Source organism: Gymnoscopelus microlampas, assembly GCF_963454915.1.
Source record: "Gymnoscopelus microlampas genome assembly, chromosome: 9".
Classification (NCBI taxonomy): domain Eukaryota; kingdom Metazoa; phylum Chordata; class Actinopteri; order Myctophiformes; family Myctophidae; genus Gymnoscopelus; species Gymnoscopelus microlampas.
Window position 1 is genome coordinate 16,105,448 of NC_139946.1, and position 15,321 is coordinate 16,120,768.

A 15,321-nucleotide genomic window follows, 5' to 3' on the forward strand; every position below is an offset into this window, starting at 1 on the left:
CCCTGTGAGCCAGATTGTTTTTGGCTCATCATTGGCATAATTGGGGAGCGCCTGTCACGCTTGTCAGTGAGCCGATGTATTGAGTATAAATGCCCAGAACTATGAGCCATGAAGCATAGCTTACAATATCTTACACAGTAACAAAAAAGGGCTTTAGGCAGGTCTACTCTGTTACTGTAGGCAGTTGACTTTTATAAATAGCATCTTGTGAATTCAGCATAACGTATTTTTCATAGCAAATATCTTACATTATTGGAAGAATTCAATTGCAAATGATTAGTCAAAAATCTTTCAGGTTGATGCATGCTGAGTCTTGCTCAGCACTCCTTATTCATTCAGCGTTAAGAAATGACCACTTCCCAAAAGCTGATCCATTTTGACTATATCTATTATTGTATAAGCCTCAGCCTCATTGGTAAACTAGACCAGCAATGATTTGAAGCACCTGCCCTATTCTACAAACACTAGTTACTGTGGCCAGTGGGTGTCAGGTTTGACCTAACCCCAAACCAAGTGCTCAATTAGTTGCCACTTTGACATTTGTGTCAACATCATCAAAAGCATTGAGAACCATCTGGGTTATATAATACACGCTTGCATCAATGATTCATTATTAAACAAGATTGCCGCCACTCTGAAAGGGGCTTTAGTAACCTGCTTTGAACGCAGGTAAAAAGGCAGAGTGAGGCAATTTACTACCCTCAAACCAGAGGACTAAGAATTCCCCCACTAGCAGCCCCTAGAGGCCGTGCTGCTTCTTACACCCGACCAGACCTGAATGGACCAACATCGTCATCCATAGAGCCCTGTGCTCTCATCCAAAAGGACAATGTGGAAAAGGACAATAAATAAATAAATTACCAAATTATTCTCAGTGGCAGTATTGCATATTAACCGAATGATTTGTGAATGAAGTGAAATAAAAGGAAAGGTCATGGTGCCACCGACAATCTGTGGGGTTCATCTTGTGTGCAAAGTTGATATTTTTGGTCTGAGACTGGTAAAGGAGTCACTCAAATTGTTAATTGTCGTCGGCCCATTCGATTCTGAGATACAGCACTAGTATCTTGTGTTGTGTGTGCAAAAAAATGCAAAGGGCGGTGTCACAGTAAAGGCCATGGGGTCACCAAAAAGTCACAATCAAACCAGTATGTTTTTGTTATCGTCTCTGTCAGGTGGAAACCTCATATGTCCAAAACGGTTACTTTTCAGGATTCAAAAGTAGCAGAAAAAACACCAAAAGTCAAAATATGGAGATAAAGAGGTTTCTGCCCGACAGCGACTATATGTTTGGGATGCAAGTGTTGGACGGACGTTGGCCCCCCCATTAGTGGAACTAAAATGACCAGGTAAGTAAACATTGCAGCTAAATGGGTGGGTGGGTGGTGGGTGGGTGACAATGACGACGGTGCTCAGGGACTAGGGCACGTTTAATGTCAGCGACATTCTCAAGAGGGAAGCCCTTGTCTTTGTTGGAAGAAGCAGCTGGATAATAGGGCCCATTCTTACCAGGAACAAGGGCATACATTGCATTAAACTAGGCCAATCTAAAGTCTCCAACTCTAGGGAAATGGAGCAGAATGTAGGGCAAGCAGCACAAAGGCAGATGAAGAAAGATATAGGAGTGGTAACGAACGAAGAGACGTGGAGAGAGATAAAGAGAACGGCGGGAAAATGAGGCAAGACAACTAGTAGGGGTGCGGTTAGTATGTAAAGATGAAATTCTATAAAACTTACATAGCCGTCATCATAGGGACTCATAGAGTAATATCCCTTTATGGGCAGAGCATCACACACACACACACACACACACACACACACACACACACACACAAAAGCAGAAACGCACACAGATATACACACAAAGCGCACAGATATACACACACACACGCACACACACACACACACACACACACACACACACACACACACACACACACACACACACACACACACACACACACACACACACACACACACACACACACACACACACACACACACACACACACACACACACACACACACACACACAAAAGCAGAAACGCACACACAAAGAAAGGAGTTTTTGAGTTATAATGACATGAAACAGAGTATAATGTGAGATAGATGCAATTACAGCAGATTTGAATGTCAAAGGTTTCTCTACCATTAGAGATGGTAAAGATTGATAGGGTATTAAAGCTACACGATGTGACTTTGTTTTTATGAATACAATTTTATTTTTGACCAATCTGTATGGTAGAGTATGTTAATACAATTAACACAATTGGGGTGGTTGTATTTGGTCTGGTAGGAGGACCAATACAGTTTGAAGTGTTACCGCCTGAAGGTCAAAATTATATTTCTCCCCTGAGCAAGCAGGCATGCTCCATTAGCTCAATGGTAAACATGTTGGCACTTGCATGAGAGACCCGGGTTCAAATCCTCAGTAGAACCATGAAAGTTACAGAGTGCAGCTTTAAGTTGTGATTCTGGATAATTGCTATTGTGTAACGGTGAGAAGAATTTTGCACAGAAGCACTTCATATTCCCCACTGTTCAACAATTGAAAAATGACCAGTGTAGCAGAATACCTTAATCAGTCTTATTCTATTCCATCAGATAGTGGCACAATGGCTATTTCCAGTGGAAAGTAGTAAAGTAAAGTACATTTACTCAAGCACTGTACTTAAGTACAATTTTGAGGTACTTTTACTTTACTGGATTATTTCCAATCTTCTATACTTTTACTTCTACTCCACTACATCTCAGAGACAAATATTGTACTTTTACAGTAACAAAGTATAATTATCTACATTGCAGAATTGATACTTTTGCTTAAGTAAAACATGTGAGTACTTCTTCCATCACTAGTGGCACAGTGACTATTTCATATCTCTGAACAACATCAGCCACAGTGAATGAATGAGTTGTTTCCTGACCTGGTGCTAGTATGTTTGTAAAACGCCTTTGGGCTTAAAGCACAGTTTGTGCGGACTCACTCACAAGTGAATTCTAAGAACCTCTCAAATGACAATACTTTCTATTGAACCTGTTGCACTTTGTTTCGTTTGTTACGTAAAACCAGGATGCAGAATGCAGTGGCTTGACAAGCACTGTCTGGCAGTGATGATTTATCTGATTATCTCAACTCAAGGCTAAGGCGAGGCATTTAATAATGTTCTTTTGTTAATTTGAACAGCTTAAGCTAAGCTTTTACCATAGCCAGCTTACGTAGGTGTTGACGCATATTGCTCATTACACGCTGTTGCTTGACTGTACATAATAATCCATATACACACAGTGTAGGCTGGCTGACACTGTACATACTGTATATCAGCCTCATATCCACTGCCAATAGTCTTTATCCATGACAGATGTATGGTCATATAACTGGTGATAGATTGTAAGTTATTGTACTTTCTATCCATCTTATCTATCAAATTGTATGACTACAAGTTCCACAGTGAGCCTATTGATATTAAGCAGGTGTATAGTGAATAGAGCTACTTGAGGATCTTTTAAAATGTATTAATAACTTCACTTTAATATTCACCTAAATACCTTGCCTGCATATTTTAGTGACAGTTGACTGTCCACCCCGAGTGACGCAATTACTCCTGTTATTAATAAAACCAAGCGCTGAGTATAAGTTGTCTTTCATTTCGCACGGTTGTTTTGCAGGAACACTTTGACCTGAACGCCTGTGGGAATTACAAGTGTTGTTGTCCTCTCTGTGAGGTGTGCAAAGGAGAGAGAGAGGGGGGGGGGGGGGGGGGGCGGGGACAGAGACAGAGGGAGAGGGAGAGAAGGAGAAAGGGAGAGAGGGAGAGAGAGAAAGAGAGGGGGAGAGAGAGACAGAGAGAGAGTGCTGTGGGTTCTCACTCACGGTGCCAGGCCTGGTGAAGTCGACGCTCTGTGATGCACTCTGCCTCATCTGGCCGCTGAACAGGCGAACGCACACACTCTGCAGGTACTCCAGGGAGATCTGCGAAAACACGCCAGGCCCCTTGAGCTTTCATGTGCTGTGTGTGCGTGTGGAGAGGCAGGCAGGCAGGCCGGCGGGCTACTATGTCATGTGTTAATAAAGGACTCATTTGGTAGTGGAGACTAGGTTCATCATCATTTATGTACAGGATAAGTAACAGGTGCTTTTTATTTGTGTATTCTTTATCTTATCTTTAGCTATTATGCATGTGTCTGTGTCACCCGTTCCAAGTCATGTGAGAGTGTAACTGCGTGTGCATGCCCGTGCGCATGAGCATGCCCATGTGCACGACTGACAATGTTTGTTTGACCAAGTCCTAACTGCGTGTACCTGCACATGCGCATGAGCATGTGCAGTGAGTGCACCCATTACTAGGTGGTGTGTGTGCTCAGCCTGCGGCCCTTACCGTTTTTCCGCTGACGGTGGCCTCCAGTGAGTCCACCAGCTCGGCTGCCACTCCTATCAGGTTGTGGTAGTCGGCCTTGATGGTGTTGAACCGCCTCAGGTAGCTGGCGGCCCGCCGCTCTGACTCAACCAGCTGCAGCTGCAACTGCTGCAAGGCCTCTGTGTGTGGGAGATGTATGTACGCACGTTGACAAAGGGAAATTAAATAATACGTTCGCATAATTTTGTCCAGTTTCTAATCATTTGTATGCTAGCTAGCTGTCTATCAGACAAGCAAATATCCACAAAATAATCAATACAAAAGACTGGGAGAAGAGAAGAGAAGTAGAAAATGGTGTCTTTTCACTCTATTTCATCCAAACCACAGATTGCATTTACATACATACATACAGCATGTGCTCTTCATAGCAGATACAGTACCTTTGGTAGTCCTCCCACCATCCTTCTATACAAAGTGTGTTTAAGGAAATACACACCAAACAATTAACACACAATGGCTCATCATAATAAATTGTTGATATTGTAGGCATATGGTGTACTCATTCAAAACAATTTCCAATAAGTGAACAGATTCAGTTTTAGCATTCTGCCAAATGATCCTTGCCACAGGACACACCTTGAATGATTCAGAAAAACGTTATAACCAATAACTAACCATTTCTTTGGTAGATTATAATATAACATTACTGTAATGTTAATCTGCCAGAGCGGGATAGAATTTTACAATGTGAGGAAGCTGATCCACTGTAACAATTGTCTCCAGCTAATCCCTATCTTTTTCTCACTTGACCTTAAAACCCAATGTGAGTTCGAGTGAGTCACAGTGAGTCATGGCGAGATCGGATGCCGCAGCATTCGAACGTAGCCCATTCGTAAACAAAAAAAAACAATGAAAAGCAATCTGAGAGGGTGGTTATGGATTACGAAACGTCCAGCTTTGGGTGACCTTAGTTGCCTGGAAGTCCTTAGTTGCCTGAAGGAGGAGGAAGGAAGAAGGTTTCCAGTTATATATATTTTTGCCATCTTGGATGTGCTTCTCAGCGGCCCCTTTTGAACAGGTTCGGTTATTTTTTCCCGCCTAATTTTGAACCAGTTCAGTGTGTTTACACTGAAGATGAATTGGTTCAGAACCCTAAAAGTTGGTTCGGAACTAGATTGGAAGATGCAGATGCGACATAAACAATGGCAAAAGCAAGCGAAAAATCATTATATCAATCATCAAAAAAGAAAAGGGAAACTGTATCAGCCATTGTCGATTTAATTTCCCCTGTGAAATGGACAGTTCGACCAATCATATTCAACACATTGCCGGCCAGGACTGGAATCGAACCTGGGGCAATTGGGGACTCCTAGCTGCTCCCCAGGCGGGCTCTCTAACCATTCAGCTATGTCGCTTAAAACTGGTGCTTAAAACTGGTGGAAATGCAAGCTGGTTCGCGGCCGGTTCCATGAAAGCACCAAGGTTCCAAGAATCTAGAACAGAACCAGTTCTAGAACTGAAGTTCTTTTGGTGGAAACGGGGCCAGCCAGGAGAAGGCAATGGCAGCCAGTCTGTACTCGAAGTTACTTGGATCCTGACTTGTTGTTCCACTCTCTTCACTGGATGATTTATTATTTAGAAGTCATTCTCTGCCTGCGGGTGGCTCAAAAACTTGTACTTAATGTGAAGGCTGTTGTTTTGTGAGGCGACGCTGTGTGAAGTGTCAGAGTCTCAAAGTGAGTTTTGACCGCTGGCCATTTGGCAGGATCACACACACACACACACACACACACACACAAACACCGCCATTGGGCACAATTCAGCGCTAATGTGAAAAGTTGATCTCTGCGCTTTGTTTGCAGCTCAGTGTTTGACAGAGGTACTGCTACTGATATTACACCCTGGTGAATAAAGGAAACCTCGAGGAAAAATACCAAATTACCAAACATTACTCCGAAATGTCTAGACCTCCTTATTGCACCGTGCTTACAGCAGGCCCCTTTTCAAGCTTCATGTTCCATTGGATGGTTGACTGAACACACTCGCTCTTCAAGCTCCCTGCTTTTTTTTTTTACACGCACACAGCTGCAGCCGGGAGCTGCCCCAGTACCACCACCTTAGCTTTCCACTGTTGAGGTCGGGGTCGAGTGCCTTGCTCAAGTGCACCTCCACGACTTGTGTGTTCCTAATTTTCGTTGCTGTCGGGCAGAAACCTCTTATCTCCATATTTAAACATTTTGTGTTTTTTCATAAATTAGAGCCCTACTTGATCATACTACAGCGTCACACAAAAGCATCAAAAATAGCAGATCCACAAGCTCGAAACGCGGCTCGAAGCAACGTGTTTTGAGTGCTACTTTTGATGCTTTTGAATCCTGAAAAGTAACAGTTTTGGACATATGAGGTTTCCACCCGACAGAGACGATTTACTCTTTCCCAGAACAACCCACCTTCCAGTCACACAGGTCCTTCCTTGTCTCTCACATTTATTTGTGGTACTGCCGTCGTCATTTTACAAACATGACAACCTTTGGCCACACCACCAGACAAAAGGATACATATAAACTAAGCAGCCTTGGAGTGTTGGACGCCTTCAGTGTCGCAGAGAGAAACGGCTCCAGCCTCCCCTTTAATTGTGGTATCCAGGCATCCTAAACAAACATGACTTATTAGTAAAGGGCTCTTGAATAAATACAGCTGTGTACATTCGGGGTGGGGGTTGGGGAGGTGGGGGTGGCAGGTTACATAATGATAATAGCCAATTAGCCGTGGAATACTGACTGACCATCTGTAACTGTTGACATTTTTAGATACGTAAATAACACAATTCTGTTCTGTTTGTGTGAGCTGTTCCGTGGTTACACAATGCTCTGTGTACTGTCTTGTTTGTGGTGTTTATGACATGTATTAATGTGATCATATGTTATGCTCTGTTGATGAATTGAATACATAGGACCACAATGGAAACAAGTAAAGTTATTTCCAAGTTTTTCCAAGTTATATAAGAAAAATGGAAGAAGAGGGGGGGGAGAGAGATCAATAAAAAAACAAGTGTGCTGTTTAAATTTGCGTCTAATAAAGTATTCAATCACTCAATCAATTTAGTTGTGAAGGATTTAAGATCAATTAAATACTACTACCACAAACTAACTTTTATTGCAACTACTGCTGCTATTGTGTGACTGGTACAAATTGGTGCCAGAGCTTCCGCTATATAACACAACAATGCCCGCTACTACTCCTATGAGTGGTACTACTACTTCTATTCTTACCACGAGCAGTATAACTGCTGCCAAAAACCTAGTCTATAGGGGCACAGCGTCCCCGAGGGAAACCAACTGCACTGATCGGCAACAACACACTCGGGCGTATCAAGCTACTCAGAAGGAATGTGCTCCAAGAGGAAATGTGCCAGGCACCTGGAAGAGCTCCCTGAAGGAGGGGTGGATGGTAGGATTTGGAACAAACGGCAGGGCGTAGTAAGGCAGGAACTCAGTGGTTTGACTCAGTGCTGCCCCTCGCGTCTCCAGGTACTGCTTGAAGCGAGGGATCCTCTCCTCGAACGCAGCCTGGTCCTGGGGAGGGAGAGTAAGACAGGTGATATTATAATAAACCCCAACAACCCGGAACAATCCTGAGATTCTAGATGTAAGACAGAAGTGTCAGGACAAGAAGTGATGATCAAGAGCATCAGAAGAGGGGTATAATAACCACATAAGACCTATTTCATACTTTCTGGATAATTATGGAACGTTTTGAATATTTACGCCTATAATGATGTGACCAAAAATTGGGACACCAGGTATTAAAGGGAGGAATGGTGCAGTTCATCCCCCGTCCATATGGCAAATGGTCTGCATTTCTATTTCTATGTACAGTATATATTATAATATTATAATTAATAAATTTAAACAAAATCATAGATTATGGATGTCTATGTATTTTTCTCATTGGGTTTCCCTGTGGGCAAGTTTTACTCAATCGTTTACTGGAATAAAAATGTCTGGTCCCAAAATGTGAACATTATTTCACATCATTTTACATTGACGGTGTGCGTCAGGAAGTAATGATCATTTAGGAGCTCTTCTTGTCTTTGCCTCAGAGCATATCGATGATTAATTTGAATCTAAAGTGTGTGAACTGAAAAATGTATATGGATGAACCATGGTGCCTATAGGCTAGATTCAGATGAGCCAAATATAATTTCTAGTGTCAAAAACTACATTCAGTTGAGCACTGTTCCAAACCCTCATGCAAACAGTTCAATTTCAAAAACATTTGAGTTCAGAAACATGGATGGAGGCTACCATAGTGCAACGAGGACATCTGTTGGCCAAGGATGATTTGAAGTGCTTTGTTTGACTGACGTCATGACATATGTATGTCTAGAATGAGCTGACATGTTTTGATACTGAGGCAATGCATGTGCATTATTTAGTTTACTAAAAGTATGTATGCCGAATGCATGTGTAATAATGTGCTATGAAATATAATGGAAAAGGATGCAGTATTCCTGTGTTAGGAGATTGTTATGAGACTACACTGGACAGGCAGTATTCAACCACCTAGAGGTTTGAACTATTACATGTATTAGTGTATAATACATCATATTTTGATTATAACTCATTCTAATGCACTCGTGATATGGCTTTGATGGCTTACATAGTGCTTTGCACAGTGTTGAGTTAAAGATATATAACTATTTTTCAAGTGAGAGAGACCTCAAAGCAAGCATACTTTTTGTAGTTGAACACGGCAACTTATGAATAAAAAATACATTTCTGTTTGGCTTTTAGGCTTTGAAGTTACACAGATATGACAAGTAACCTAAATATAAAAAGAAATGACTGACATAATTAATAACTTTATACTTTCAAAAAAACATTAATAGTGGAAATAGCTGATCTACAAGCTCAAGCTTGAAGACCTTCTATTTCCACTATTTTTGGAAATGTTTGAAAACATAAAAAGAAAAATTCAACAACGATTATGACGACAATAAAATAATCTCAAATAATAGCGATCAGCGATTAGCCTATAAAGTGTATAATAGTGTACATACAGGTCTGCCCAAGTGGCTCCTCAGTGGGTAGATGGTAAAATGGATTTGAAGATAGAACTCCAGTCTCTGGGCCTGGGTGTCCATGTCCCTGAGGTCAGAGGGGACGTTCTCAGTCCACAGCTCAAAGAACACCTTATGGTCTCCGTCATCAAAGGAACTGAGGAGGTCTCTCTGCAGTGGACCAGTTACAGCAGCAGGTTGGTTAAAGGATTGATTAATTGAATACTTTATTAACAGTTTGCAAAAAGTACAGAGGTAAAGTTATACAATAAAGCTAAAAGGATAACACAAAAAGCCCTGAGGGCTTGTTTCCTTTGTGGTCCTGTGGTCTGTTCAATTCATCAAGACATATAAAGATATACAATACTATACAAGAAATCATCAATACTATGAGCAGTAAAAGTATATTTACAGAAAAACAGTCGGGGGTCATTGCTTTTGTCCAGTTGCAAATTGCAGACATGTTCTCTTTTATGCCAGTTTTGAAGGAGGGCAGGGAGTCATACTTTTTGATGGCTGGTGGTAGGGCATTCCACATTTTGGTGGCATGCAGTAGAATGAATTCATTCCCATGTTTGTGCCGAACTGTGGGGAATGAGATTAGTGGACCAAGTTTAGGATTCTATAGAGCACCGAAGTCCTGACATCACTGCCGCTAGAGGGCACTATCCCCCTGGGTCGAGGCGTTATTTTTTTTGTTGAAATCCCCATAGAGGAATCTTAGATCTTCTCACATAAGAACTGTGTTAGAAAAATCTTATATGAGACGATCTAAGATTCCCCTATGGAGATTTCAACATAAAAAATAACGCAGCGACCCAGAGGGATAGCGCCCTCTAGCGGCAGTGACGCCAGACGCCTTTGGTGCTCTATAAGGGCTGTCTGTCCATTTCATCAATAATTGCCATCATCACCAGATCCATCTGTGGCAGATCAACATGATCACTCAGTTACAATTTAGGCATTTAGCAGCTCATATCCAGAATGAGCTAAAAGCGTGAAAGTTCTACCCGAGAATAGACGGGTCATATTTCCATACTCACGGTTGTGGCACAATACTGTATGGTTTTCATTACAGTGCGCTTTACCCACCCCACAATCATAACTTACCCAGGAACGTGTGTGTAGAATTGGTTATTAGGATAATATTAGGAGGACATATTTTTACCTGAACGATAATATTCTTGGAGTCTTTAAGTGTGTCTCCTTGAGGCTTGGACACAAGCTTGCCTTTGTTTTTGCACTCCTTGTCAAAGCTGTAGACTGTGTCGTCAAATTTCTCATACTTTAGGTACTGGTGAAAAAAAGATGGGTACAGAACACAAATACTTTTCAAATTACAATTCTATTTTACGGCTATTTTCACTGCACAACATGTTTCCATAGAAGACATGTTGGCTTCTATGGAATCCAAATGACTGAAATCAGTCGTGGCGACTGAGAACTTGAATCCATGCATTTCATACCTCCTTGATCATCGTGAGAAGATCAGCTTCATTGGCCAAGATGTCCCCCATCTTCTCGCCTGCCTCCCTGGAACTCATGTGAACACCAACAACACCTACAGGTAGTGCAGTTACTGTAGGCCAGCCATCAAACAGCTTCCATCATAATAGCACTGATGATGATGACCACTCCTCAGAACCTGCAGAAGAAATGTTGTTTGTTGTTGATTTATTCTAAATAGCTCGACTTCATCTTTCTTGATGAATTGAATACACAGGACCACAATGTAAAACAAGCCCTCAGGGCTTTTTCTGTTATCCTTTTAGCATTATGGTATAGTAACTGTACCTCAGTACTTAAACTGTTAATAAAGGATTCAATCAATCAAAATCTGACAACAAACAGGTTAATTAGTATTACTAGCCTGTAGGTTTGACGACGTTTTGGCTGTGTTTGGGTTGGTTGGTTTCTTTTTGAGTACAACTCGTTGATATGATGTTTCTGTATTATTGTTCCTCATTAAATGTCTCGATGAATTGAACACACAGGACCCAATGGAAACAAGCCATAGTGTTTTCTTGAGTTTAATGCTTTTAGCATCCTTTTCTATAGAACTGTACTTTCTGTGCTTTTGTGTGCATACTGTTAATAAAGTAAAGTAATCAATCAAACAATCACTCAATGTGTACCAACACTTCCTAGCATTAGTGATCAAACGTTTTAATTAGGTGTAATTAGTCCCTACATGTCAACTAGCAGGATGCTAAGTAGGTAGCAAACAGATGTTAAGCAGAGATAGCTGCATAGGCTGCTACTGCTGCTACACAAGAGCAATGTTAACAAGACTAATATCTCACCTTTTACACAGACATCCCTCTGCTAGTGGATGTTAGTTGATATGACAGTGTGTCGGTAACGATAAGTAATGTGTAAGTATAATCCATAGTGCTGTTCATAAACTGGTACATGATGGTTAGCAACAGGACGCCACAACACAACACCTAGCAACCAGCAGCGTTGCCAGATTCTGTGAGAGAAACAAGCAGTCTGGTCTATGAAAACAGCCGATACTATGCGTTGTGAGCTTGTAGATCTGCTATTTAAAAACATATATCTTGAAGAAATTCTAAAAAAAAATGAGGATCTTTCTTAAACATTTTAACAACGCAAATCTTGCATGAGGCTCCCTGGAACAAGATACTGCGGTCACGCTGGCCGCTCTTCAGAGAGAGTCAGTCGCACTAGCCGTGCTTCAAAAATGATTGCGCAGCTACGTGGCTTTTTACGGTTAGGCGAACTGATGGTGCGTTCAATGAAATCGTAAATCCCATGTACTTCAATATATACATGTAAAAATGTAATAAAACAAACTAAAAACATTGTTTGTGTCTAATGTTCTCGTCTGTGATTATTACCGAAATGTTTTACTGCTCAAATTATTAATAATAAAATATTGTAATGTAGCCCCTAGAGGGTAGCAGTGAGTACAGAGTGACGTCTTGAGTGAGACTCCCATTTAAGAGGATTCTGAACAGGCAGTTAGCAGGTCAGTAAACTGTGGGTCCTCAACACTGCTGGTAGTGTGTTGATTGATTGATGTACTTTATTTAGTAAGACATGAGAACAACAGTACATGGAAGTACAAATTCACAATACAAGGTCTACTAAACTGGAAGACTCATAAAAGCACTGAGCTTGTTTCAAATGAGTTCCCCATGCACACAAATCATGATGACATATAAGAGACAGACAGATATACACAACTACTATAGAATGTCATACAATCAGTTTACAGGTTACTGGTATGAAGAGTGAGAAATATGTACAAAAGGAGAAGGAGAGAGGGGGGGGGTAGGGGGGTAGGTTAGGTTAGGACTTAGACAGGGGCCATTTTCCAATTGCAGCCTCCTGAAGGTGTATCTTTAGGGCTGTTTTGAAAGAGAGTAGGGTTTTACACTCCTTTACTCCTTTTGGTAGGGCGTTCCACATTTTTGATGAATAGCATGAGAACGAGTTACTTCCCTTTGTTGAGCCAAAAAAGGGTTGGACAAGGTTTGTGGAGCTGCCTCTGGTATTGTGATCATGGATATCATTAACATTTTGGAAGTATTTTGACAAATACAGGGGGATCCCAATGTTGTGATATATCTTGAAGACCAGGCCCATAGCAAGTTGCTGTACTCTGTCCGCAACCCTAAGCCATCCAATCCTATCAAAATGATCAGGGGTTAGATGGGTTTTGTAGTTGAGGCCGAGAAGTAGCCTTACAAGTTTGTTTTGGGATGTTTGGAGCCTTGTTTTTAAGGCCTTGGAGGTGTTGTGATACCATGAAGTACATGCATAATCGTAATGACCTTGTATGAGGGCCACTGCAAGAGTCAGAGTCTTACTGACTTTACGATCAATACTCCGCAAATAGCGTGTTTTTTTGTGGACCGTTTTGATCGTTTTTTCAGCATTTTTGTCACCAGAGAGGTCAGCCTCCAAGATAGAGCCCAGGTAGGTAATTTCGTTTTTTCTTTTGATGATATCATCACCCGCTTTGATCGTGAAGCTCTCTGCCTTTCTGAGGTTAGGAGTGGACCCAAAGAGGATGCATTCCGTTTTGCCCAGGTGTAATGAGAGCTTGTTGTCAGAGAGCCAGATGCAGATCTTGTTGAGTTCAGAGCTGAGAGTTTTCTCAACCTGCAGCCTGTCCCTGTCCGAGACTAGCAGGGCCGAGTCATCTGCGAACAGGAACAGGTTGCAGTCGCAGGCTGACGACATGTCATTCACATATATCAGGAACAGTAAGGGTCCTAGTATACTTCCTTGGGGAACACCACAAGTCACTGGGAGGGGGGGGGACTGGGTGCCGTTTACTTCCACCACTTGCTCCCTCCCTTCCAGGTAGGATCTCATCCAGTTCACTGACGTGTCATCAAAACCTATTGCTTTGAGCTTATTGATCATAATTGGGTGATTAACGGTGTCAAAAGCCTTCTGGAGGTCCAGCATGACCATGCCGCAATATTTGCCCTTTTCAATCTCTTGTTTGATAGAGTCGTTCAAATAGAGAAGGCATGTGTCAGTGGAGTGGTTTGTTCTGAAGCCAGATTGGAATTTGTAGATTAGATTTTTCTCGGCAAGATACTTGTCGACCTGTTCATAGACTATTTTTTCCATGACTTTCGAGATGGAGCTTAGAATAGAAATAGGGCGGTAGTTGCCAGGGTCTAATTGGTTTCCTTTTTTGAACAGAGGGGTCACCCTTGCTTTTTTGAAGTCGTTGGGGACCTGTCCCTGTGTGGTGGAGAGGTTTAATATGTGGGTAATGATTGGAGCAATGGAGGCGGCTGAGTCTTTTAGAAATTTGGGGGGGATATTGTCGAGGCCTGTGGCTCTGTGTTGATGAAGAGCACTCAATTTTTTAAACACCTCTTCTGTTTTCACAGGGGAGAGTTTAAAGTCATCTTTGCAAACACCCTGTTTTTCGTAAAATGAGACAACATACTCCTCACCATATCTCCCAGAGTGTGGAGGAAGTTTTTCAACCAAATCTGAGGCTACGGTCGTGAAGAATATGTTGAGGATTTTACTCACTTCGTGTTTGGATGAAATGAGAGTGTCATTCACCTTGAGGCTTAAGTTTGAAAGCCTGGTTTTCAATTTTTTGCTGCAGCCTAGGAGGTTCTTGAGTAGCTTCCAAAGCTCTCGTGTTTTTTTTTGATTTTCCTCAATCTTGTCATCGAGGTAGCTTTTTTCTGCTAACAGGAGCATGCTATTTACCTTGTTTCTTAGCTTGTTTTTTTCCTTTTCAAGTTTAGCTACGTGGGATTCGAGACCTTTGTTAAAACATTTGGCTAGTTTGATCCTACTTTTATGAAGCTCAGAACACTTTTTGTCTCTGACTTTCATGGCAGTAAGGATGTCCGAATTCATCCATGGTACCGAGCGGGTTTTGACCCTGATGGTTTTCATGGGAGCCACACTGTCCAAAATTTGAATGAATTTGGTTTTGAAACTAAGCCAGGATTCGTCTACCTGTGTGCTGTTTAGAACGTCGGACCAATCCTGTTCCTCCAGTCTGTGATCTAAGTCCTCACTCTTATAATTTTTGAGGTCTCTGATTGTGACTGTTTTGTGGTAACCGGTCTTAGGTTTACGTTTCTTTCTGGTGCAGAAGATCATGTTGTGATCAGATATGCCACAGGTGGAAACACCACTATTTAGGATTTTTTCCTTGTCCGTTGTTAGAATGAGATCTATGGTAGTTTGAGAGGAAACACACAGCCTTGTGGGCTGAGTGATCAGCTGGTGGAGTGAATGCCGATCACAACACGCCTTGAATGACTTATACACTGACGCTTCCTTGCGGAGTATGTCAGTGTTAAAATCACCAAGAAGAATCGTCTCCGCATGGTCCACTTTAGCTAAGCATTCATCAAGTCTATCATAGAAATCAGTCTGGTTAGGAGG

The 15,321-nt window shown here is 41.8% G+C and overlaps 1 protein-coding gene across 2 annotated transcripts in view; it reads right to left on the minus strand.

Moving 5' to 3' along the window:
- armc9 (armadillo repeat containing 9) overlaps positions 1 to 11,849 on the minus strand; it is a 55,779-nt gene extending 43,930 nt beyond the window's left edge. Inside the window, exons 1-10 of one of the 2 annotated variants that reach the window (XM_084066847.1) lie at positions 11,721 to 11,849; positions 10,884 to 11,062; positions 10,586 to 10,711; positions 9,418 to 9,588; positions 7,775 to 7,930; positions 6,914 to 7,006; positions 4,796 to 4,820; positions 4,377 to 4,534; positions 3,872 to 3,970; positions 1,738 to 1,773 (exon numbers count right to left, since the gene is read on the minus strand). In XM_084066847.1, the coding sequence (XP_083922973.1) occupies positions 1,738 to 1,773; positions 3,872 to 3,970; positions 4,377 to 4,534; positions 4,796 to 4,820; positions 6,914 to 7,006; positions 7,775 to 7,930; positions 9,418 to 9,588; positions 10,586 to 10,711; positions 10,884 to 10,961 (942 nt within the window). In that variant the 5' untranslated portion in view covers positions 10,962 to 11,062; positions 11,721 to 11,849. The remainder of the gene's footprint in view (positions 1 to 1,737; positions 1,774 to 3,871; positions 3,971 to 4,376; positions 4,535 to 4,795; positions 4,821 to 6,913; positions 7,007 to 7,774; positions 7,931 to 9,417; positions 9,589 to 10,585; positions 10,712 to 10,883; positions 11,063 to 11,720) is intronic. The other variant, XM_084066848.1, reaches the window with a different exon arrangement.
- Between the last annotated feature and the right edge of the window lie 3,472 nt (positions 11,850 to 15,321).